The following is a 25,277-nucleotide window of genomic DNA, read 5'->3' as shown; positions in this document are numbered from 1 at the left end:
GTTACTAATATCCCATAGGATGAGGAGCAAAGGAGAAAGTTACCTTAGGAGTTTGCGTCTAATTAGCTAGTCAGGGAGACAATAGCTTGTCAAGACGATAATCAGTAGCTGGTCCGAGAGGATGATTAAGTACATTAGAATAAAGGCAAAAACCAGACTCCTACCGGAGGCAGCAATAGAAATTTGTAATAGACGAAAGCTTCACAAAACGGTGCTACACGTATTGTGAACTAATTCTATTTGTGATTTGACTGATTCTATAAATATTACTAATTAAAATAATAACCTAAATTAGATTATAATATTTATATTTTTTATGGTTAATCAAATTTTAAATAATAAATTTTAAAGAATTATTATTGTTAAAAATAAAAATATAAAGATTTATTTAAAAATAAAAATACAAAAAGTAAATGTCTAACAGAAGTTAATAAAAAAATATAATAAATTATTTTCACTCTCGTTAATGACATGTGTAATACATACACTAACTTGCCGTTAAAAAAGAATATAATGTCAATAAAACTGAAAGTGTAAAGACTCCATGTACTAAAAACAATAAAAATGCAAGAGATCAAAGATGCATTTATTATGATTTAATAGAAAGACATTGAAGGAGTATTGTTGGAAATGTTGAGTCTATGAATATGATCGGGTCAAGCAGATAATCAATTCGTCAGTTACAATCCACCAGAGGAGTAAACTAAGCCAGCCAGCCAAACATTCCCTCAACTCCACCTCCAGTTACATGTGCAGTCCTCCTGTTGCTCACTTCAAGTCTTCAACAACCCGAGCTTCACTTCCACAGTAAACCATCATCAAACCAAACGACAAGCTCAGAAAGAGTCGAGACGAGACTGTCGTTTTGCTTCAAATGCAACTGCCGCGTATTAGTATCGCAAAACCACGGTGGTCTTTACGATATCTCTTGACCACTTCTCGTCATTTCTCCTCCATATCTAAATCCAAGGTTCGTTCGCTCTCTCCATTCTTACTCCAATTTCGTCTTGTTCATTTTGTTAGCATATATTTTAGTTTTTTTACAGAGCAAATATCTCGATTTAAAGGACTACTTATTTTCGCGTGTTAGGTAAATAATCATTATTTGGATAAGGAACGTGAAGACTTTTTACCGTGGTTAGAGACAAAAGCGGGTATTGAGGTCTCATCGAAGCTTTATATTGGCAAATCCCAATTTGGCAGGTTAGTTATTGAATTATCAAATGAATAGACCATAAATTTTACTCAACTGTAAATGTTTGTTGCTTTTGCAGTGGTAACTTTGTCCAATTTGTTATGTCTAATTGCTTCTTTGAAACTATTGTGAAAATTTTGATTATTTATGACCTAGATAAGACTTATTTTAATAGCTTACTGTCATTCAAAGTTTATAAATGCCAGTCTAATGTTATTGATCATGTTTAAAATAACAATTATGTTTGTGTTTTATATATTACATGTATGCAAATGTGTCTGTTATGAGTTATTAGAAATTGGCAATTGCAATTTTAGAGTGTATGCGGCTCTTTTTCTTTCTTTAATTTTAAAAGAGAAGTTTTCATTTTACTTAATCTTTTTATGTTTTAAAACGCAGGTCACTGTTTGCTTCTAAGAGTATACAGACTGGAGACTGTATATTGAGAGTTCCATATAGTGCGGTATGCTACTCTGGATGTTCTGGCACTTGCAAGCTATATTATATTGTGATTTAATAGATTTCTTACTTGAATGTACAGCAAATAGCATCGGATAATCTACTTCCAGAACTTTCTGACTTGTTAGGTGATGAAGTTGGGAGTGTTGCAAAGCTTGCCATCGTCCTTTTGGTTGATCAGAAAGTTGGCCAGGTAAATATTTATTTTTTGTTATAAATTCCAATTGAAAATTGTATTTTAATTGAAGAATAATAATTTTATAGTGTTTTCACACATTCAAGATGAACCTAGCTACTTTGTTGGTATTGCTATTTTTTGCCTTTGTGCTGAAATTTGAGGAACTGTGAAGATCTCATAAGTCATGACCATCTTATTGTTTTTATTTAAAGTGAGGAAATCAAGATATCAATAAAGGATTCAAGTGCCAGCTGAAACATGTCAAAAAAAAGGAATTAATTATAAGAATTTCAAGAATGACTTGCATTTCATAGAGCATTATCTGCTAAAGCAGAATATTAGTGTATTAAGCGCCTATGTGTTAGCATTTAGGACAGGCAATTCCTCTTCTTTAAATCTATTGCTTTCCCTCCAAATAAACCACGTAACAGAAAGTGGATAACAGCTATGGTCTTTCTGTGATATATTGAAACACATGCCTCTCAAGACCATAGAAATTCCACTTAGAGAATTAGCCACATCCAGAAATAGATGCTGAACTGATTCAGTTGCATTTCCATGCTCAATTACCATATATCAAACATGCTTTTCTTCTTTCTTTCCTTCTTAGCAGGAATCCAAGTGGGCCCCTTATATCAGCCGCCTTCCTCAACTTGGCGAAATGCATAGCACGGTAAATGCTTTCTTGCTCATTTTACTCATGAAAAAGGTTTTTCTGATTGGAAATCATTTTGCATCAAAAGCTGTCCTTACCTGCTTGAACTGGCTAGCAAACTGGTTGACTGTCCATAGTTCAAAGGTCAAGATGTTAAATGGAAAGGATCGAACCTGAGCACCACACCCTTTATCAGTGCTGCCTTATACATTCACCTGAACAGCATTAGATTTGTGGTATCTTAATGAAAAACTTACAATTGTTTTTCATCTTTGCAACATCAATTTTGAGTCCTATTCTTTCTCAGGTTTGCTTTTTTTTTTTTTTTTTAAAGTAAAAATTGTCTTTTTAAATTCATCATCTATATAAATCTATCAAATATATTGACCATTATGCAGACCTATTTTAACTAGTTTTTATTTATGAAACCTTCTTAAGGTAAAAACTAACTGACGTTAAAAAAGTTTTATTTCTTGTAAATTCAGTGATTTTATTTTAATAACTTATATATACCTTCTATTAAGTCCTTTTCTTAAGAGTGGCTTACGTATACTTTTAACAAAGATTTGGCTCTATCCTAGTTGAAACTTCAAATCCTTAACCCTCCCTTTTCCAATTGGTTAAGTGACCAATTTTGAATATGTTGGTTGCAATAATGATCCTATTTGGCGGAATGACTAATATAGGATTATAATGTAGGCTTTTACTAAGGAAGTCGAGCTTTAAAGGACAACTGGAATAGGAGGTTAACACAAAAGAAAGTGAATGTACTGTTAGTCATTTTAAATCTAATATCTCCATGGTATTTGCTGATTAAGTAGTAAATAGAGTTAGGAACTTAGAAGGGATTTTCTGCAGTTGAGGTGAATGGGCGTTTGCTTATTTGGATGATCAGCCAAGAGACTGGTATGGAACTGAAAACAGCAGAATGCTTTTTCATTGATTATTTAAAAATCTAACTCTTCCAGTCATTTTTGTGAAACTAGTCTCTACAATTATGATTGCATGGTGCGCATTGTTGTTATGAATTGTGTTCAAAGTGGTCAAGATGTTTTATTAAAGTTGAAATTAATGCTTTTTAGATGTGCTTATCGTTATTTTCATATTCATTGTTTGAACTTTTGCAGATATTCTGGAGCAAAAGTGAGTTGGACATGATTTTTCAAAGCTCAGTGTATAAGGAAACAATCAAACAAAAAGCTCAAATTGAAAAAGATTTCTTGACAATAAAGCCAGTAAATGCATTGTCTTTTTTTTCTCTTTGGCGAATTAGAAATACTCATTTTCGGATGTTGGGAATGTATGCTGCAAGTTTTTTTTTTTGATAATATCTACTTCTATCCTCACTTTTCCTCATTTTTCACCAGTTTTTACTTATTTACAACATAAATATTTCTCCCAACTAAACCATTTTGTGTATTTCTTGCTGACTTGACTTTAATGGAGAAAGATATTCGACAAAGTTGGACAATTGGGTACTTATTAAATTTTATGATTTGTTTATAATAAAATGGGTTCTCAAGATTAGTCACAGCAACCCAACCTAAGGAATATGGCATGATAATGGCATTTATCTCATTAAAATCGCTTTATCGCAAGTTCTTTATAATGAATGTATGGTAAGTAGTTGATATGGATAGGTGCTAGCATCAAAGCTACCCAGATGTATCAGTATGAAAAAGCTTGGTGCAAAGAGGGTTTGGCATTTTAAGTAATTTCACTGGAAGAACTATTAATCTATTTAACCACTTCTAATTCAGTAGTCAACTTAATCAAAATCTAGAAACATAAATTTATTAAAACACATGCTACTAGCCAACAAGAGCTTTTTACTTGGGAACTAACCTTAGTTGCAGTTTCTTCGGAACATGTAATTGTTACTTCTGCTTGCTTTGGGTATTTTGGTTGTGAATTTTTTTTCCTTTTTATTAGGTTCTTGAACACTTCCCTCAAATTTCAAGAAGTATCACATTTCAGGATTTCATGCACGCATATGCTTTAGGTAAGCAATTTCTTTTGCAAGCATTCCCTATTCCCTCTCTATCTTTCTGTGTGACTAGTAATTCCCATTTAGGACATAAGAGCTTATTGATAGGGCCTTTTTTGGTTTTCTAGTTTCTCCTTTTTAGTCTGCTTAGATTTATCTACTTTATTGTGTCTTAATGGGCTTTTCAATAATTAGCAAATATGAAGACTAATCATATTTTAGTGAACAATATAGATCATGATGAATCAATCCTACTTCTGAAGGACCTAGATTTAGATTTTCATGGAAAAGAATAAAAAGAATGGCGAAATTTCATGTACTTTTGTTGAGTTGTTGGCATCCTATCACTAATTTTCTTGGTTTGTAGAAAATGACAAGGTATAATGACCTTTTTTTTTGTATATATGACAGTTAAATCCCGAGCATGGGGAAGCACAAAAGGTGTATCTCTGGTAATGATTTTATAATGTTGTTTACATTGAATACATTTGCAAATTTTGCTTTTGGTGTACGGCCATAAATGGATTTGATTTAGTCTCAAGTTATTAGGTTTCTCAGCTTATTCGGATATATCATGGAAGTTTTAATCCATTTATCCAAATATATCCAGTGACGTAAATCTATATACTAATAGATCAAATGGATGAATCTCGATCTGATTGAATTATATATCAAAGCCTGGTCTGGAGTACAATCGCTGAATACTATATTGCTTTGAATTATTAGATTATCCTATAGATTCCATTTGCAGATTTTCTGAACCATGATGGCTTTTCTGAAGCAGTTGTACTAAATGATGAAGACAAACAGGTCTCTGAGGTATACACTTTCTTCCATTCCCTTGTATATATTTATTCCATGTTTAATTTCTGTCTTGATTGACTAATAATAGAAAGGCACTTTGTCTTGCCTGTCCTTTATTGTTTAACATTCTTTTTTACTTAAAATGATGAAACTAAGTAGCCTCGGGTTAGTCTTAAACACAGAAAATACTTAAGACCTATGTTCTCATCTTCATAACTTCATTTCTTCTAATAACAATGTATTCTTGTTGGAGTCTTTTTTACCTGTTCTCTATTCTTTTCAGGAATTTTACGTTCCATGTTTCTTCTTTTTAATTCTTTAAATCAATGTCTGCAGGTTGCTGCTGATCGTAATTATGCTCCTCATGAAGAGGTCAGATAGCGAAATGTTTCCTCTCTCTCATATAGATAATTAACCTTCTGTCTATAATGTTAGTAATGCTTATGAAGTTAATTTTAAGCTCGTAGTTTAACTTCCACCTGAGTGGCTAGGCTCAAATGATTTACGATAATACTCAAATTAAAGAAGATTGAGACCATTTTTTTGAGACAAAGGACTTGTAGGCTGCCTCATATTAACCCTGAAAATCCTTGCCAGCCTGTCTGATGAATGGGGATTTCGGAGGATCTGAAATATCTTCAGTCTCATGGATAATCTTTTTTCTGGTACTGCCTTGATTGATGGATATCTGCTCTTCCTTGTCATACATTTACTTCTATTGGTGTTGAAGCTGCTTTCAGTGTTTTTTGCCATTATCAACATATTTAGAAGTTTATGTTGAAGAAATTTTCTGAAAGATAAATTTGATGTGCTGACAATTAGATATGGTGTTTAATCCTTGTTTTATTCTTTGAATATTTTTCCGCTTTTCCTTCTCATTTAGTTCTAACCATAACGATATTGCTTTGTAGTTAATGTATCAAGGAATGTTTTGCTGGCTACCAGTTTATACTTATACCCTTGGATGGTGTATGTATATTGATTTTGGATCACAACCTCTTAAATGCTTTAGGGTGGAGTTCTTCATATTTTGTTATATACAGTCATGATAGTTCCTGAAACTCGATATACTACACTTAAAATATGAAAAATTACATAAGGAAAAATGTTGGAGCTTATAGTTACATCACATAATTCGTTTCCTAAGTTTCTAAACTATAATTGGTGCTACTGCTAGCATTAGTATCCAGTTCTATTTATGCTGTTTTGTGGATGTGAACTAGATATATGAACCTTCTACTAATTCCTTAAAAGTGCGTTTTGGATTTGTGCATTTTATTTGATATTTTGGATTTGAAATATTATATTTTCAATACAAGGATATTAAAGAACATATAGTTGAAGTTTATTTCAAGTTCTCATTGCCTTTTAAATACTGGATTTGTTTCACATCATTATTTATGTAATTTCATGTTGTTGCCAAACAAGAGATTTGTTACAATTACAAATTTATTTTCCTAATTTAGTATCCAAACACGACATAAGTTTATTTGAAACTCTTTTGTAGGTACTGATTAGGTATGGAAAATTTTCAAATGCTACCCTGCTCTTGGACTTCGGTTTCTCACTGCCATATAACATCCATGAACAGGTTAGTATTAGATTGAAGTTGAAAGCTGTCTAATTGTACTGTCATGGGATGACTTTCATACATCTTAGATGGTTCTGGTTGATTCTCAATGTTGCTGAACAAATATTTGCCTCTCGGTAATAAAAAGCTGTCTAAATGTCTCCTAACACTAATGAATATACCATTTTTCAGTCAAATCATAGGTATTAATATCATTTTCTATTTCAGACACTGCTTGTCAATTTATCTTTAATTCTTTGCTTAACTTGAACTATACAGTTACCTGATACTAAAGTACTGTCATGCCGTGTTATGTTAGTTCTTTCTTTTATGCATTTGAATTTATGGCTGTATCTTTTACAAATGGCATTAGTTATTTTCAGGTAGAGATCCAGATTAATATACCAGATCATGATACCTTGCGTGAAATGAAGTTCGAGATCTTGCGACTACATCATATACCGGCCACTAAAGATGACAATGGCTTTAATTCGTCATGGGATTCTTTCTTAATTAAGTGAGTAATGTGACTTGTTACCATTTGTTATTAAAAATCATGTAGTATTACATGTGGAACTTGTTTTTTTTAATAGAATCAGAACATAATTAGCAGTATAGACTTGACTTTGATTGACCGCCCAGATGTATTTGAACATACTGTGAAATGTATTTTGAATTTGGTGCTATACATTTAATGCCAATGCCTTTTTATATGAAATGGAGTTGGGTGACTGGATAGTGCATGAAAAAGAAAAATGGGCTTCTCAAAATTGGCTGCTTCAGCATAGAGATTAACACCAACGGTTTCCTGTGACAATGATTATTAGTTTTGAAAGAGATATGGCGCCTTAGTGCTACTAATTGTTCTAAAGAATAAAGGGTTGTTAGAAACTATGGGCTGCCAATTGATCAAGTAGCTTGCAGGTTGTTCTTAAAGCTTAGAACTGTCTTTTTTGATTGGATCGCCCCTTATTGTCATCATGCTTTAGTGGGACTAGTGATGGAAATAGATGAATGGTCCTTTTGTATATACTGCTGTCGTGCAGGATGGATTTCAAACATTTTAGAGCCAAGGCCAACATTTTTAGTACTGATTTTTGCTGCCCAAACATATGGCGCATGAGATGTGTTTGTTTATCTTCAGAAAGGGCTTTTTGTGTAACCAGGCCAATTGCCCTTCTAATACATTAGTAATGTTTCAATAGGTGATAAAAAGGCAATTATACATAGTATTGCCAGAAGCTATGGGCTAAATGCTTGACATTTTGGATTTACAGTTCTACTTCTGATTTAAAAGTGCAAGTCATGCATATTTTATGTCAAATTTATTGGTAACATTCCTAAGACAAAATGCAGCAGCTTTGGTTGAGTTATAAAAGCTAGATTGTGAGAAGTCCTTAAGTTATCTGTTTATTTGAAAATTGAAAATACCTGGCTGCTTTACCTCTTTTATCTGGTGGGCCTTATGGTAGGTGATGAATCTTTTGGTTGCTTTAGGTATTCTGTAATTTTTATTTGATATCACTTCATACACTGAAAGTAGTGTACTTGGGAAAATTCCAGGTCATTCTGAACTTGGGACAAAGAATATACTTAATACAAACTCTTTGGGATATACAGTCTGTTATTATCATCTTGCTGAACTGTAAATGTTATTATGGTAGGCAATTGCCACTGCCCAGTCTGGCATGCTTAATTAAGAAATAATTGTTATTAATATAAACTTCCATTTTCTGATGAAAATTCATCATTAACCAGGGAAGTGAGGTCCGCTGGAGGAAAAGGCAAGGGTTTGCCACAGTCACTTCGTGCATTTGCTCGTGTTCTATGTTGCACCTCTCATCAAGGTGTGTTTTCAAATATATTGTTCACCTGGTAGAAGATTTTACATGTTCCAGACTCATCTTAGTTTGGCCATATGCCAGTCTATGTGAAAGTTCATATTTTCTATAGTTTGTTTGTTTTTCTAACCAGTATATGGCAATTGTCAGATTTAAATGATTTGGTGTTGGAAGCTGCTCAAACTGATGGTCGTTTGGCCCGCCGTGCTTTAGAAAATAGTAGCAGAGAGATCCAAGCACATGAGATCTTGTTGTCACGAATAAATCAAGTTATTGAGGAATACAGTGCCTCTATAAAGGTAAAGATGTGTATAGTTTCTCGTTTTTCATTCTTAAGTTAAGATTGTCGGTTATTTTATTCCCAATTATAGCGCTGAATAGCTCTAAAACTTTGGTAATGAATCGAGAGTCAAAAATCTTGTTGGCTCTGTCACACAACTCATCAAGATATCAATTAGTTGTGAACTTGCAAAACAAACAATGAACAACTGAATAAGATCAATAGAGTTACTGAGGAAATTTTTGTTAACAGGCTAAAGTCAGTAGGATCAGTGATAAATGGGAGCATTGGATATTTACTTTGATTATTTGGTTGAATGTTCAGTCATTTAGACTTGTATGTATCTAGACATTGAAAGAATGCACTTCTATCTGAGTGAGATATCTCTTGCACATAGAGTTTGCTTGTATTCTTTTAAAAGAGCTTTTCACTTTCAGTTGTTTTGAACTAAATATCCACTTTACAGCTGTTGGAGTCTTCTACATCTCTATCCATCTGTAAAAGATTTGCTCTCCGAAGGCAAATGGCTCTAGATCTACTTACTGGTGAGCTCCGTGTCCTTAAATCTGCATCTGCATGGCTGAAGAATTATTGCACATCCTTGTTACAGCAGACGCCACAGACTACTATAAGTAGTGCTAACAGTGATCATGTAAGTGTTCAAGAATGAGCAAGAAAGAGGAGAAGTTACATGTGTCTGATACAGTTAAACATGAATCACTTTGGAACTGCTGCACATGGAAATATTAAGGAAAATGGTAGTTCCTAAAGTAGGACCAAAACAGAAGTAACATCAGTGTGTGCTACTTATTCAGCTGTGGACCTGGGCTAGTGGGTGATGATATACTGTGCTTGTGTTGTGTGCACATGTGCAGAAGTAAATGGAAACTCAGATTCCTATTTGACGGTTGGACCGCAAGTGCACAGTGCGAGCTATTGTACCTGACCTATGGCCTTGCTATGAGAAGTAATAGAGGGATTAGTCTTTGTGACAGTCTCTGTTGTTCAGCTATGTAAAAGTGTAGAATTGAATTTGGGGTTCTTTACACAAATACCCATTTTTTCAGCATCTATTACATCTTTACCTCACAGAACTTACAAAAATACGCTTGTTAAAAAATTTACAAAAATACGCTCAAATCATTACCTATTTAAAATAAAAGATCTCAGCTATTCAAAAAAAATTTCAAAAGATTTTAGCTACTCACACAAATTCAAACATTTGCTTCTTCCTTCCTTCACTCTGTAAACTTTCAAAAAATAAAAACAAAACCAGTAACACTCTTTCTTCAATAACAAAACTTCCATCTTCAATCTCTAATACCAAAATCATCCGCTTCCTTTCTTCACTATATAAACTTTGAAAAAACAAAAAAAATACCTGCAACAGTTTTCTATCAATGTTGAAAACATTCATCTTTGTCTTGCAACAAGACAATCAGCGTAGAAGGGATTAGAGCCTATCAAATTTTTTTAAAAACTACATATGAAAGAAAGACAAACCATTCTTACTCTTATTTCTTCGACAAAAACTATTGCAATATAGATTTGAAAAATTACAACAAATAGATTTGAATATTCAATAAAAACAAGAGTTTAAAGATATTTATTTTCAAATAAAACACTAAAAAAGAAAAAAAATGTACAGATTTAGTTTATTATATATATATATATATATATATATATATATATATATATATAAGAAACAATATTGTACAACATTGTATAATGTTCATGAAAAATAAATTAAGAAAAAAGGAAAAAATTTATGATTTGTTATTTGTTTATTAAGTGTAGATATTAAGTTAATGACTTGTTTATTAAATATTTAAAACATCTAATTTAGTTTTTTTAATTAAAAATAATATTTTCTTGAATAACAGATATGAACAACTTACCAGTATTCGTATAATACAATGGTGAATGGAATCAAAATATGAATTATATCAATTTTGATATAATGAGAACGATACTCACAAAAGAAAGTGACTACAACAATTTAATACAAACACTATCAAATAAACTGAAGATCAACCAAACATCAACCAGACTGGAAATCAAGTATCAATTCAAGACCGCAGATCCACCTCTCAAAATAGAAGACAATCAAACACTACTGCTCTACAAGGAACTCAAAAAAACAAAACTAGATTGCACAAAATATCCTTTATGCATAACAGTTTTGAATCAAGAAAAAAAAAACTTCTTTGATTCAATCTTCATATTCCAAAACAGAAACATATCAACAAATGAAGTAGGTCCATCAGGATAAAAAACGGAAACAAAAAGAAAATTAATAAATGGAGAACAAATAGAGAGCATTTCAGATGCACTTGAATATGCAATTTTAATGCGCAAAAAAGTGGGAGAAGATGATGAAAAAGTAGAAAGCAAAAGTCAAGAAGTAGATGTGATAACAAACATAAGACATTCAGAAATAAAAGAGGTCAGACATACAAAGACAAATTCACTCTCCAAACAGTAATCAACTTCTATGCTCTTAACAACCACTTCCAATATAAGGTGCAAAAGTCTTGCCACAGACAATATTTTTTATAATGCTTGGATGACAATTGCAATTGAAAACTAAGAGCTTCAAAGAATGGAAAAACAACAATATTTGTAATTCGAAAGCTCAACAACATACATATATATTCATTGAAAATAAGACACATAGATCAAAGGCAAGCAACTACATCAATCATCGGAAAGTGCATAAGAATAAAATATCTCAACATCAAAACAGTGTATACTCTTTCGAATATAATAAGAGACATGAAAGTTGATTACGGTATATTTGTAAACTACTTAAAAGCTTGGAGATTAAGGAAAAAAGTATTAAAAAAAATAAGAGAAAAACCAGAAGAATCGTATGGGATGTTGCCAAGCTATTTGTACATGATATAAAAATGAAATCCCAGTTCAATTATGGAGCTACAAACAAAAGAAGATCTCACATTTCTATATATATTCATGGCATTTCAAGTTTCAATTAAAGGATGGGCTTGCTGTATACCAATAATAATAGTAGATAGAACCTTTCTCAAATCTACCTATGGAGGAACGCTTCTCTCAGATGCAAATGGTAAAATATTTCCTCTAGCATTTTGCATAGTAGATTTTAAAAATGATGCATTTTGGGAGTGGTTTTTCAAAAAATCGAAGGAGACATTTGGAGTGAGAAATGATATGTGTATTGTATTAGATAAACATGAAAGCATTAAAACAACAACACAAAAAGTCCATTTGGAAGTCAATTATGTGATATGCATATTTCATTTATACAACAACATGACAATAAATTTCAAGAGAAGTATAAAGAATCTCAAGAAGTCTTTCTTCGCAGCAGCAAAGGCATATACAATAGAGAGCTTTGAATATCACATGTCTGATATAGACAAGGTAGACAAGCTTATAAGACCTTACCTAGAAAATGTCGGGTACCATAAGTGGACAAGAGCACACAACATCAACCATAGACATATAATTTTTACAACAAATATAACTGAATCAATGAATGCAAAATACAGAGGAGGAAGAGATCTACTAGTAACAACTTTGTTGGAGTATCTATGTGCTTTAATTCAAGAATCGAGCCATACAAATAAAGATTTAGCAAATTCGATACTCATAAGGTTGATAAAGAGAGCAAAAGAAACACTAAATAAGAATTACTTAAAATCATTGAAAATGAACATCCGATTTTACAACTATTAATTAATTCATAGTATTAAATTACATAAATTATATTTTAGATATATGTTACTGTTTAAAAACAGAACTGATGACTAGAAAAATAAAACACACAATCTGCAAATCATAAATTAAAATTTCAGGAATGTGAATTTCATGTATATTATACACAATTTTTCTATTTCATGAAATAAAGTGAAAAAAATAAAAATTTAACATTAATCTGTACTATTATTACAGGTCTGAAAATTAACAGATGAACTGTATACAGTGTAAGAGTATGAGAAGATATATACAGTAGACCTAACAGAAAAAAACATGCAACATGCTATGGAGTACTCAAAGAAATGCATCAAGAACCATATATGGTTTTTGCTCAGGATACTTCACAAAAGAGATATTAATAAAAATATATGAAGTATAGTGTACCCAATAGACAATCAAATAATATGGGACACACCAACAGAAGTGAAGGAAACAATTGTCATACTACCTAAAGAAAGAATAAAGTCCGAAAGACCAAAAAAGAGAAGAATAATAGCAAGATGGAACACTAAAAAATAAAATAAATATAGCAGATGTGGACAACAAGAACATAACGAAAAGACATGCAAAAGTCTACCAAAAAAATTAATACATCAGAATATTAAATAATATTGGTTTAGAATAATGTGAGTTGATTTTTAGTTGGTTAGAAGTTTATTTTTGATAAATGACATTTCAAAAGAAATAATTGTAAGCACTTGGTATTTTGAAATATTATATTCATTTTATAAAAAAATTAATTTGCATTATAATGAGTATGAAATTCACTTATTATAAACTGTTGATAAGTAAAATATCAAGATAAAAAAATAAAATATAATTAAAATATAGTAAGTATATTTTAGGTATATAATAAGTATATTATACATATATCTAAATAAATAAAAATAATAAAAAAATTATATAAATGAAAAAAAACTTATATTAGAAAGAAATGTATAAACAAATATGTGCAATAATGTTCAAAAATATAAAAAGATTAAAACATCAATATTAATGTTCAAAAGCATAAAATAACATAAAAAAAAAAAAACAAATTCCTAAATATGTAAATAACTAAACTTCAATTATCACTTGAACAGTGAATGAGATTCATCATCACTTACAATGTTATTTTCTTCCTTCATCTTAGCATAGGCATACAGTAAACCAACAAATTGATTCTGATGCATTTCCACGCTAAAATCAAAAGAAAATTCCTTTGAATTGATGAAGTATTTAGCAAAGCAAGCAATAAAGATACCACAATCACTTCAAAACAGAAAAAAATAATATCAAAATAAATAAATAAATAAATAAATATAAAACTATTAATACAACAATAAAACATAAAAATTCACTTGTCTTTCTAAGTAGGTAACCCATCAACCATTTTCATACGAAATGGATCAGTCAAACTCTTATTTGTATAAGAACCAGAGTTAAAATCGATATCCTTTCACTCATCATAGAAACCAACAACAATAAGAAAATAAGGCAACAAAATACTATATGATTCCACAACTACCAATGCAGAATTATCTTTCTTATTTGACCTCAAAGAGTTATAAACATAGATATAATAACTTATGAAACTCAAACGACCCAAAATCCAATTTCACTTCTTGCCAACATGGATAGGAAACATAATATGATCAACATCAACCCAAGGAGTAGAACAGAAGATAGATTTACCTCGAATAATCTTCGCAATATAATATGAACCTGAAATAATAGATAAATCCTTCTTCTTTTTCAAAAAATTAGAATATAAACTCTATATTTGCGGAATCAAAAATATTATCTATTGTAGTACACCTTAGAAAATCACCACGAATAATTTTCTGTTTCTTCCTTAAGTAATAGTAAATCACATTAATATGCTATTAGAAAAAACAGTCTTTAGTATACATTAAGTATATATCTAGTATACATTCATTATATTAAATATAAATAATTTTTTTAAATAATAAGAAAATAAAAAAAAACTCACTGATGAAGAAAGAGCATGACCATAATACTAAAGTGAATGAAACCAAGTTTTTTGATAAATAGCTTCAACTCCAAGACTCAAAGGAGGTTTAATTTCATTATCTTTTGCATCATAAATCTTTCTCTTAAAATAAAATAATAAAGTCAATCACAGAAAAAACTAAAAAAAAATAAAACACAAAAAAATAATGAAAAAAAATTACTCATTCTTCTTTTTCATTCTAGCAGCCAACCATAAATCAAAATTAACTTGTTTGCTAAAATCAGAATCAATAGAAAGTTTATCATGAAAAGGACAAAGGCCATGCATCACCAATTTAGAATTTTTTTTCCAACGTGTCCATTTTCAGAATAACCAAATTCAGTAAAGAAAAGGTGACTTAAATACAAAACTAGGTTAATCACTCTTTTAAAATAAACTGGTATATCAACACCAATGTTTAAATTAATAGTACCGGAAATATTAACAGAATCAACATCCTGCAAAAAGTAACAGAAAAAACAAGATAACAAATTAACCAGAAATCAAATTAAAATATATAAAAAATAAACACATATAGAATCAACTTACCTTAATAGCCTTCATAGCATTGGCAAGAGTTTCTTTCAAAACTTCTGGATTAATATCATCGAAAGAAGATCCAAAACTAACTTTACATTTCATATCATCCTTACAAAATAAAAAAAATTAAAAATATAATAAAAAATAAAAAATAGATATAACCTTATTAGCACCAATATTTTCTACAAGTTTATCTCCAAGATCACCAGTGCCATGATTAGTATCTATACTAGTAGTATCATCACTTGTACCAACAACACTACTACCACACAGACCACATCAACTTTATGATTACTCATATTACAATTCTAACGCATAGAATTACCATCATTACCGTCATCACCATCATCATCTTTTTTCTTGAAAACATCATCTTTACAACCAAAAACATTTATATTTTCTTCCTCAATAACATTCTCTTTCGTATCAACATTAAATTCTTTAGAAGCATCATACTGCTTCTCCAATTTATATACAAACTACCAAAAAAATTAAAAAAAAAAGAATATTAAGTATAAAAATTATATACCTAATAAGAATAAAAATTTAAAAAATTACCTTAACAACATATTCTTTTTCTTCTTCTTCATCATCACAAGAATCATCCTTAACACTACCAAATAAACCATCACCAACACTGTTATCTTTATGGTCCTAAAAATTATCAAAACAAAATCAATAAGATAATAAAAATAAATTTAACAAAAAATCAACTACAACTCAACTATAAAAAAACTTACATCATCCATTTTTTCATCAATCCCAAGTTTCTTTTTCAAAGCTGATAAACAATCAAAAACGTCAATAAATTTCAAATCAATGTAAAGTCTAAGACCACTAAAATCACCCTGCAATTTCTTCTGACCAGACAAAAGAGAATCTAATTTCTTTTCAATTGAATCAGATGAACTTGAACTAGATTCCTTGTTCATTTTATGTTTATAACTAGTAGATGAATCAAAAAAATGAGAGGGGACAGTATCTTCAAAATCATCATAATCATTTTCATCACTATCAACAATAAATTTACCCTTATCCTTTGAAAAAAATTTCTCAAATCAAGCTTCTCCATCTTAGCAGCAGTGGGAAGAATATCTATATATATAAATAATATTTATAAAAAATAAAAAAATCAACAAGAAAACTAATTACCTTATTTCGTCCATTCCGAAACAAAATACCATCCAAAAATTTATAACTTGGAACGTTAATAACTTTCCATTTTAAAATCTGAGGAATCATATCACTACTTACCAAAACAGCAAGAGAGTTAACAACTGGAGGACAATACTCATAAAATCAATATTGAAGTGCATAAGGAAAAATAATCAACCTATAATAATTTTTTTTTCTTTTTCTTCCTGAATATTCTTTCATTTTCCATATACTTTGCTCTTTAAAGAATCAAGAGTAAGATTAGAGACCTTTAAGCCCTAAGGATAATCATCATATTTACCAGATTCAAAAACATCAAAATCAGACAACGGAATCAGCTTTTCTTTTAGTGAAGACAACATAAAAGGATGTACGAAATACAAACAAGCAAGCTTCACAACCATCTTTTAGACGAAAAAGCTTCCTCAATGATTTGCTTGTTTATCCGTTTAACATCTTTAAGATGCTTATCAACTAAAGCATTTGATTCTTTAATAAAAACAAGCTTGTTCAACTCCCCATGACATTTTAAAACTGTAACTAAAGCAAACTCATCTATACCAAATCTCAATCTATAACTATAAACATCAAATCACATTTCAAAATTATTAAGTTGCTCAATCTTTTTAAAAAGTAAGAAATGAATAAGCTAGGAATGCAACTTAAAAGGAGGAAGATCTAAAAAACGACCAAACCAACTATTCCTAAACATCAACAATTGTTTCTCGTCAAGCTTATCTTTAATATTTATAATAACATCATAAAATAAATGATAACCAACTTTGGCACTGAAATAATCTTCCACATTCACTTTCAACAACCACAACTGAATCAAAAAAAAATTAGTCAAAAGAATATAAAATTCGAATACAGTACAGAAAAACCAAAGTAAATTTAAAATAAACTAAAAATTAATCTCAAAAAAACAACAATGCAAATTTAAAAACAGATTATACAAAAGTGAAAATCAAATAAAAATTTTAAAAATAAAATATTACAGTTTTATAAAATAAAAAATTATCAGATAGAAAAATTAAAAGACCATAAATATACCTTAAGTAACAAAAAAATTTATTAACAAATACCAAAACAAAACAACAACATAAACCCTAAATAAAATAAATGTAACTAAAAATTAAACAAATAAACTTAAAATGAATAAAAAATACTTTAGGTCGAATTTTAATTTCATCAATTACAAGCTTCCTTCGTTTATTAATATTTTCATCCTTAATCTCATTACTCCTTTTAGCCATAGATTTTGATTTTAAATCATCTAATTTCCCTTTTTCACCATCTTTCTATTTAGTAGATCGAGACTTAGAAGAAAGAATCTTCATCTTTTTTGTCGAAATAGTTTTCTGATGTATTTTAATTATATTTTTTTTATAAATTTGAAAGTATTTGAGAACTAGATCAAAGGCTAGAAGAAGTGGGAGAAAAACGAGTAAAAACTATTTATAAAGATATAAAAACAGTTAACTAGCTAGAAAATAGGAATGCATAAGAAAATGAAATAAAAAAATTGACTGTAAGCAAAAATAGGAAAAAGAAAAAAAAGTGGGAAGTTAGAAAGGGAAGTTGCAAAAAATAAAAATGCTATAAAAAATAAAGCATAAAAAAATAAGAGAGACGTAAAATATAAAGGAAAAAAAAGGTGAGAAATTTTTATAATTATTTAAAAAAGAAAAAGGGTGTCTATTTTCTTCATAATTGGAGGATTTTGTTACTAATAGCCCATCTGTTTAACAGCCCGTAGAGTTTGAATCTTTCATCTATGAATTCTGTTTGTTAGAAGTATTATTTTTCATGCCAATAATTTAATGTATCGTTAATATTTCATTGGGTAAATGACACACCCCTCTCCATTTTGACATATTATAATAGTATCTCTTCGATCCAAAGCTGACCTGTTAACTGATTTTTGATAAAAATAGATCTAAAAAAATCTAGTGCACTAAATTCAAAATAAAAAGACCGCAATAATATATAACAATAGAAAGTACAAAGTATATTATAATGGCATCCTGTTGTTAAGTCATCGCCACCGCCCATACTGACCTTTCACTTAAAAGGTCTATAGTAGTAGAATGAGAAAATGTTAGACAAATGCATATAATTCAACTATATCTTAGTGATAACTGATTGAAATGCTTTATTTATCTTTACAACCCAGAAAAATCACATATCAACACTTGCAATATAACGAAACGAAACAGCTTCAGTTTTCATTACTCGCAAGGAACCAGTGAACAAAACAACACTAAAGAAAGTTTGAACATATGTACAAGCAGCGAGTTCCAAGTGCTAATACCAAAGGTTCTCTGGCCAATTACGAAAGGCAAGTTGTCATAAGTCGTTGCTAGTATTCACAAATGACTTCAGAGATCAACACGAGTTTTTCCTCTTAAATTCTTCAACTTCCTCGACATGCGGACTCACGATATAAATGCCTTTACCACCTCAGAATAATTGTAAACAAAACCTGTCCTCGGACAAGTTATTTTACCGTTGTTTTTCTTCGCCATCTCTTCAAGTGCCTGCCGAGAGAAACAAAATGTCAGAGTAACTGAAATTATGCAAACTTTACTCATTCAATACTAGAGGATAAATTTTGGACCTTGGCGCTGTAGACATAGCCATTGGGCAACACTTGAGGCGGATTCTCTGTGTCCATCAGTTCTTTAGTTATGTAGCAAACAAGCTTTGAATGGTGCTGCTTAGAGTATGGCAATGGCAATGCCAATTTCCTGAAGCTCTCTTGTGACAGTGGATCCTCTTTTGTGCAATCATCTTCGTAACAGTATCTAACACAGTCAAGGTAAAAGAAATACATGCTTGAATAACACATGGATCATTGAATTCAGTGTAGACGCCTAATGTACAAGTATCAAAAGTGTGGAACCTAATGTACAAGTATCAAATGAGAAGCCTCATGAAGTAGGTAAATTACCCAGGATATCTTTACTTAAGCATTGATTCTACAGATACTAGACCAGCCTAAATGCATGGGTTACAGAAAACAAGCTTGAAAGAAGGCAACTCCATGGAACCCAGTAATTCTCCATGCTATGGTGTCCATGCAGCCAAAATGGCTACAATTAGTCAGAAATTTGGACATATCATAGTACAAATCAATGAATATTGGATACGGAGTTTTTAGTGCTGATAGGCCTGCATGTAAATATATATTCAGCAAAGGCTCTAGCGTCATGCCATATAACCTGCAGAATTCCTGTTTAAATTGGTCGACCAAGTAGTCCCACTGTTTTGCCTCAAATAATACCTAAAAGCAAAACATAGAACATCAAATCACTGTCCCAAAATGAACCCAACTTTACTAAGCAAGCCATCAGAGAAGGAAAGCATAATGGTTTTATACAAATAAACAATATCAACAGTATTCAGACTTCCTCGACAAAAGTGCTGCAATAGATTCTTCCCTAAGGAAGAAAAATATGCAGACCCCTAAGATGAGTGTAAAACATGAATGAAAGGTTGAAGGTTTTGTTACAGGATAAGAAAACATTTCAAACCAAAAAACCAGTATTCCAAATAGTGCTAAAAATTATGTATTGAACTTCAACAACAGAGAGATTAAAGTACAACCATAATTGAGAAAATTAAATGCACAGGATTTATCCTGAAAGACAAGAAGTGTAATAATTTTCGATACGGTGAGTTGATAATACTCAGAAACAAAAGCACAAGTGTCCTTTCATCTTCTAAGTCTGAGTGAAGAAAACTTACAAACTTCAAAAGAAGCAAGGGAAAGAAGCAACACAAATAGTAAGTTCAGAACTCTTATCTTCTCAATAAGCAGACTCCCTAAATCTCCTAAGCTGATGCACTTCAAATGCTGCTTACCGTGCAAGTCAATTACAGTACATCAGAGACCAGGAATTCATCTAATACTTAACCTGCCCCGTCATGACTAGGAATAGGAAAGGAATGGTCTCCTTCAGTCGCTTAGACTTCAGATAAAAATCAAAAGGACATGGCGACGTGTAGTGTCTCTTTTGGTATTGTCTTTTCACCTTTTAAACACACTTTTTAAATCAAACAAAGTATTATTAACTGTTTGGTGATAACTGAAAAGTATTAGAACAGAATTAAACCAAAAAAAACTTAAGACTATTAAATCTATGTTTTAGAAAGCATGTTTTTCCTATTTCTACTGAAATCACTTTTACTCAACACAAGCACGTGAATCTAAAACAATACTAAACTCATCCGCAGTCAAGACAGAATAATTTTTTCAAGAAAAGAGTTATTTATATGTTCACAATTAATATAATTGAAACATATGTACTTAGCCCTGAACATGAAATTTTCATCTGGAAAAACTTGTAAAAACTTTCCTCTTTTATTTGATAACAATATTCCCTTGTAAATGAAAATTAGCATTAAACACTAAGTAAAAAATAGTTGCAAAGTAAAGAATAGTTTCAACTTTTCAAACGCTACTTAAAAAAAAGCTAGCAATAAGGTTCTTTTTTAATGAAAACAAACTCTCATACACACCACACAAGTATGTGCAGACACATGCACGAGAGAGAGAGAGAGAGAGATCGATCTTTGAACTGTAACCGAAAAGTTTTCGAACATGTCATTTAACCAAAATTCATGAAGCACTAGGTCAGTATGCAATGATAGCATAACTGTTATCAACATTTAGAAGGTCACCTTGTATTTTACACATTCAGTGTGACTTTTAAAAGCCAATGTTGCCATGACCTGCTGTAATTCTTTCATATAAGTAGCTCCCCATGGAGCAAGATATTTCCGAGAATATGCAATGGCACGCATGTTATTTTCAGCTCGTACCAACTCTATGAACTCTTGAAGTCTCAACTGGAATTCAAATTTACTCTGTCAATAATAAAAGCAACAAGCATTAATCATGATTTAATAAAAATCTTTGTTAAGCTCCAATAGTTGCAATAAGAATACACTTTTGTAAATGACAATGAATTTCCTATAAATTTTTTCAATAAAGATATAAATACTTAGCGTATTCAGAATAGCTTTACCACTTGTATACAAAGAAAGCGTAGAAAACAAAGTTCAATAATGTCAATATATTTGTAGAAGTGACGTATTAGATGGGCACAGTAATTTCATTTCAAGCCACCTTTCTCGGCATGAATCTAAAAAGGCATTATGAAAGTATACCAACAAAACATGTCTTGGAAAACTTTCTCATGTGTGTAAAACAAATGAACTTGTTAACATTGTAGCCTCAGTCCAAAATATGGTGTATAAAGAAACTGGAAAAGAAAAGAATTAATATACTACAGAATATAGTACTCTTTTCTATTACTTGATCAAACTAACATGCTAATTTCTCTAATAACTGATATTTGCCAAACCACCAAATCTGATAAGTGACAACTGCCTGCAACTTCTTCTACTGTTCTACATATTCTTGCTTCACTTGAGTAAGAGCAAATGCAAACAAACATGAAGAGCAACATTTGCATCTACAAATTTAATTTACTTAGAAATTTGACATAATTATGCTTAACCTCGGCAATATGATTGCCTCCTCTTTCCCAACCTTAATCATGCTAAATTACTTTAAATCTCATATCAGGAATTATAGTAGGAACAGACATAGTAATTTGGGAAAAAGGGACACAGACAGAGAAGTATAAGTCTATTAACAGTCATATTTTATCAGGTTAGATAGCATAAAAGAGAATAGCTGGAATCCCCACATTTACGAAATATAAGTAGAAATAAGAGGTTTCTACCTTTGACTTCTTCAGCCGCGATTTGTTATCAGCACACCAGGCTAGAGCAGGAGCCACCTCTCTATTTTGAAGCGCATCGATAACCCTTCTTGCTTCTTGGAATACATCAATATCAACAAGATCCTGCACTCAAAGTTGTTCTCAGCATCAAATGTAAAACAAATTGGACATAATTTAATTTCAAAATGACTGGATAGTACTATAAATTCTAGGAACACTAGTAGCAACTTTAACAGTTACAACTGCAACACAATAAAACAATATTATCTACCAAATAATCTCCCAAACTCAAAACTTGTATAGCTTTAATTTTTTTCTTTTTTAATAAAAGAAGAAACCACCATGAACAATGCCCGCAGCTCATATACTGAAATAATCAACCAGAATTACCATCATATTGCTGCTTTCAGCTAGCTTCATCCCAGTATCATAATACGACATCCGCAGCATATAGTCTACAAGAATCCTCTTTAAACGAGTGTTGTTCCACTCCGACAAATTCTCCACATCTATTGATTCTAAATGGTCAAGTCTAGCACGGCACCTTTGTGCTTGCAAGTTCTCCGTTTTACTTCCCTCTTCCAACTAAACAGTCAAAACAGATAGACATAGCATGACAAAATTGTCCAATTTTACTCGCAAAAAATACACGAGCATAAAGTGCAAAATTTTACACTACAAGATTAAAAGAAAATAATTAAAACAAATTTCCTTCAAATCCAACCATCATTATCTCATCACTTAAACGTTTTCATTTTTAACAGCTTGAGGAAAATTGCTAGTATAATATATGCATATTAGTGTTTGAAAACCCTAAAACGCAAATATTCAGTGCAGTTCAGTTCAGTTCCATTCTATTCTATTTAATTAATTTTTGTGTTTAAAAAGCCTATAGTCGCTAGCATTCAATTTTTTTATTCATATATTTTTAAATGACAACATATAGTGACAATTTGCAAGAATCCAATTGATTCATTCCAAACTTCCAAGACCTGATGATCGAAGTATCAAATTGAAACCCAAATTAGCTAACAACTAACACAATTGAATCCTCAATCAGCTTCAAAAAATACTAAACAAACCCAATCAAATCTTGAAACGGCATTGATTGCGTAATTTTTAGTTTAAGAAAAAAAAAACCATCAAGACTTCGTGAGAACTCAATTGATTCATTGCAGACAGTTCCATAATTATCAAATTGAACTAAAATTAGTTAAATAAACCAAATCAAGCACCCAAAACGGGCATCGTCTAAAATTTTTTCAATTGGTTTTTGGAGATACCTTTCTTTTGAGACCTTGTAATTTGGAAACAAGATTGGTAAGGTGTTGAACAGCATAATGTTTGGACACATCTAAATCCGCCACGTCACTAACGCCGGAAATTACGGAGGACACTTCTTTTTCTACGGCTCTGTGATTAGCTCGGATCGTTTTCTTGTAATGCTCGAATGGAACTCGCAAGAATTGGTGCTCTAGTTTTAACGATTCCGTTAATTTTGATGAGATGGCAGCTGTTGCTGTTGTCGATGCCGGTGACGGATTTGTTAGTGTTGTTATGGAAGGTGTTGAGTTTCCGTTTGGGAGGGAATCCATTTCCATCGTTCTTCAGGAGAAGTAATTGTGGGATTCTTTTTATTCAGGTTGATTGGAATTGGAGAAGACGAGAGTTGGGATTGGTGAAATTGCTTGCTGCAGAAAACGACGGCGTTTGAGCTCTGTTTTAATATTGGGCTTGCTTTTCAGAGCTTAGATCTTTCATAATGGGCTAGATCAAACCCAAATCTACATGGACTTTATCAGTTGAAATGAACTTTCCTAAATTTTATGAATTTTATTTGCAATTCTAAAGCGAATATTTTGGTTGAAATAAAAATTTATTTGGAATTCTAGTTTATTAAATATAAAACTGGATATAACTAAAGTAAATTCTAATTAAATTGATAAAATTTGCAAATAAATCATACATTTATAACCCTATATATATTTAGTCACAGTGTTTCCTCGATTGAGTCCTAATTTCCATATCTTCAATTCTTTATTGGCTCAATAAACAAAAAGTTATTGATCTTCATTGTGGTATACTTCGTTATGGTCTCTATTCAATCGATTTTTTATTTATTTTACTTTTGTATTTGATTATTGGCTAAATATTTTATGGTTGTTTGTTTATATTATTCAATCGACCTGTGTTCTTATTTTCGTCATTCAATCGATTTATGTTCTTATTTTTGTTATTCAATAGATCTTTGTTATTGTTTATGTTATTCAATCTGATACTTCTTTCCTTATTGCTATATTTGTGTATGTATGTTTGATCATAAGTATTATAGGTTTGAGGTAATATAATTAAACACGCTCCTTTGTGTATGTTCAAAAAGCAATCCTAGGCTTCTAGACATTGATAAAATGCAAATGAATAATGAGGTGTTTTTGGAGCAACCAGATTTTTCGACTCGAACTGTCTCAAAGTCACCAACTCATGATAATTTTTTATTGGCTTCTCAACCATCAAAATTGCCTTCCAAAGGAGGAGGTAAAAAAAGAAGAATAACATCTAATGTTATTGTTGATGAGGTTATGGAGGTGATTGATAGGTCCCAATCAAAGCTACGATAAATTTAAGAAGATAGAATTCTGCTTTGGGTGAGAATTAAATCACATGAATCTCTTAGGGTGAGAATAAACCATAATAATTTTTTTCAGAATCAACTCTCCTTTTCATTGCTTAATACTAGAACTTAAACACATGAAGTAATTTCAGACTCTATTAATAAAATAAAACCACTGCTATTGAGAATTAGGACTCAAATAACTAAACAATCGAGTGCTACTAAATAGATAACACTTATTCAAAAAACCACAACACTAGCTAACAAACTTTGACTCAAACAAATGACTACATATTAATTTGGGATTTTACTGGCAGACATAATCTTTTTTGGCTTATAATTACTTGCCCTTTTTGGTGGAACCTTATCCTTGAGGTTTGATGCTATGCACCTTAACTATAACTCATGAGTGCTTTCTTATTCGATCTTTTGATTTTCTTATTATATGAATTTTCATTGTTGATTTCTGATAGAAAAAGTTGTGACCCTTTACACTTATGTCTCGATGTAAATTT

At 31.0% G+C, this 25,277-nt stretch overlaps 2 protein-coding genes across 5 annotated transcripts; one reads left to right on the top strand and one right to left on the bottom strand.

Annotated features, from left to right (window-relative positions):
• Positions 1-573: 573 nt before the first annotated feature.
• On the top strand, positions 574-10,042 carry LOC8264810 (ribosomal lysine N-methyltransferase 4). Of its 4 annotated transcripts, none has more exons than XM_048375923.1 (15): positions 574-970; positions 1,091-1,203; positions 1,595-1,658; positions 1,783-1,847; positions 2,443-2,505; positions 3,615-3,630; positions 4,420-4,489; positions 4,886-4,926; positions 5,213-5,293; positions 5,615-5,650; positions 6,786-6,869; positions 7,232-7,365; positions 8,607-8,695; positions 8,840-8,988; positions 9,436-10,042. In XM_048375923.1, exons 1-15 carry the CDS (start codon positions 875-877, stop codon positions 9,637-9,639), a joined length of 1,305 nt encoding a protein of 434 aa, XP_048231880.1. In that variant the 5' UTR covers positions 574-874; the 3' UTR covers positions 9,640-10,042. The 4 variants fall into 4 exon arrangements, with proteins under 4 accessions (XP_048231880.1, XP_048231878.1, XP_048231881.1 ...); XM_048375921.1 differs by having other exon boundaries at positions 1,737-1,847; positions 3,615-3,722; XM_048375924.1 differs by having other exon boundaries at positions 575-970; positions 2,446-2,505.
• An 8,469-nt stretch (positions 10,043-18,511) lies between these two features.
• On the bottom strand, positions 18,512-23,828 carry LOC8264808 (protein MAEA homolog). Its single transcript, XM_002525023.4, has 7 exons — positions 23,435-23,828; positions 22,542-22,736; positions 22,152-22,274; positions 21,082-21,267; positions 19,548-19,681; positions 19,016-19,202; positions 18,512-18,935 (listed from the first exon to the last, which is right to left on the bottom strand). Exons 1-7 carry the CDS (start codon positions 23,750-23,752, stop codon positions 18,834-18,836), a joined length of 1,245 nt encoding a protein of 414 aa, XP_002525069.1. The 5' UTR covers positions 23,753-23,828; the 3' UTR covers positions 18,512-18,833.
• Between the last annotated feature and the right edge of the window lie 1,449 nt (positions 23,829-25,277).

This window comes from Ricinus communis, chromosome 6 (genome assembly GCF_019578655.1).
Source record: "Ricinus communis isolate WT05 ecotype wild-type chromosome 6, ASM1957865v1, whole genome shotgun sequence".
Classification (NCBI taxonomy): domain Eukaryota; kingdom Viridiplantae; phylum Streptophyta; class Magnoliopsida; order Malpighiales; family Euphorbiaceae; genus Ricinus; species Ricinus communis.
The sequence above is the reverse complement of the archived record's forward strand: the minus strand, read 5'-3'. Positions and strand labels throughout refer to the sequence as shown.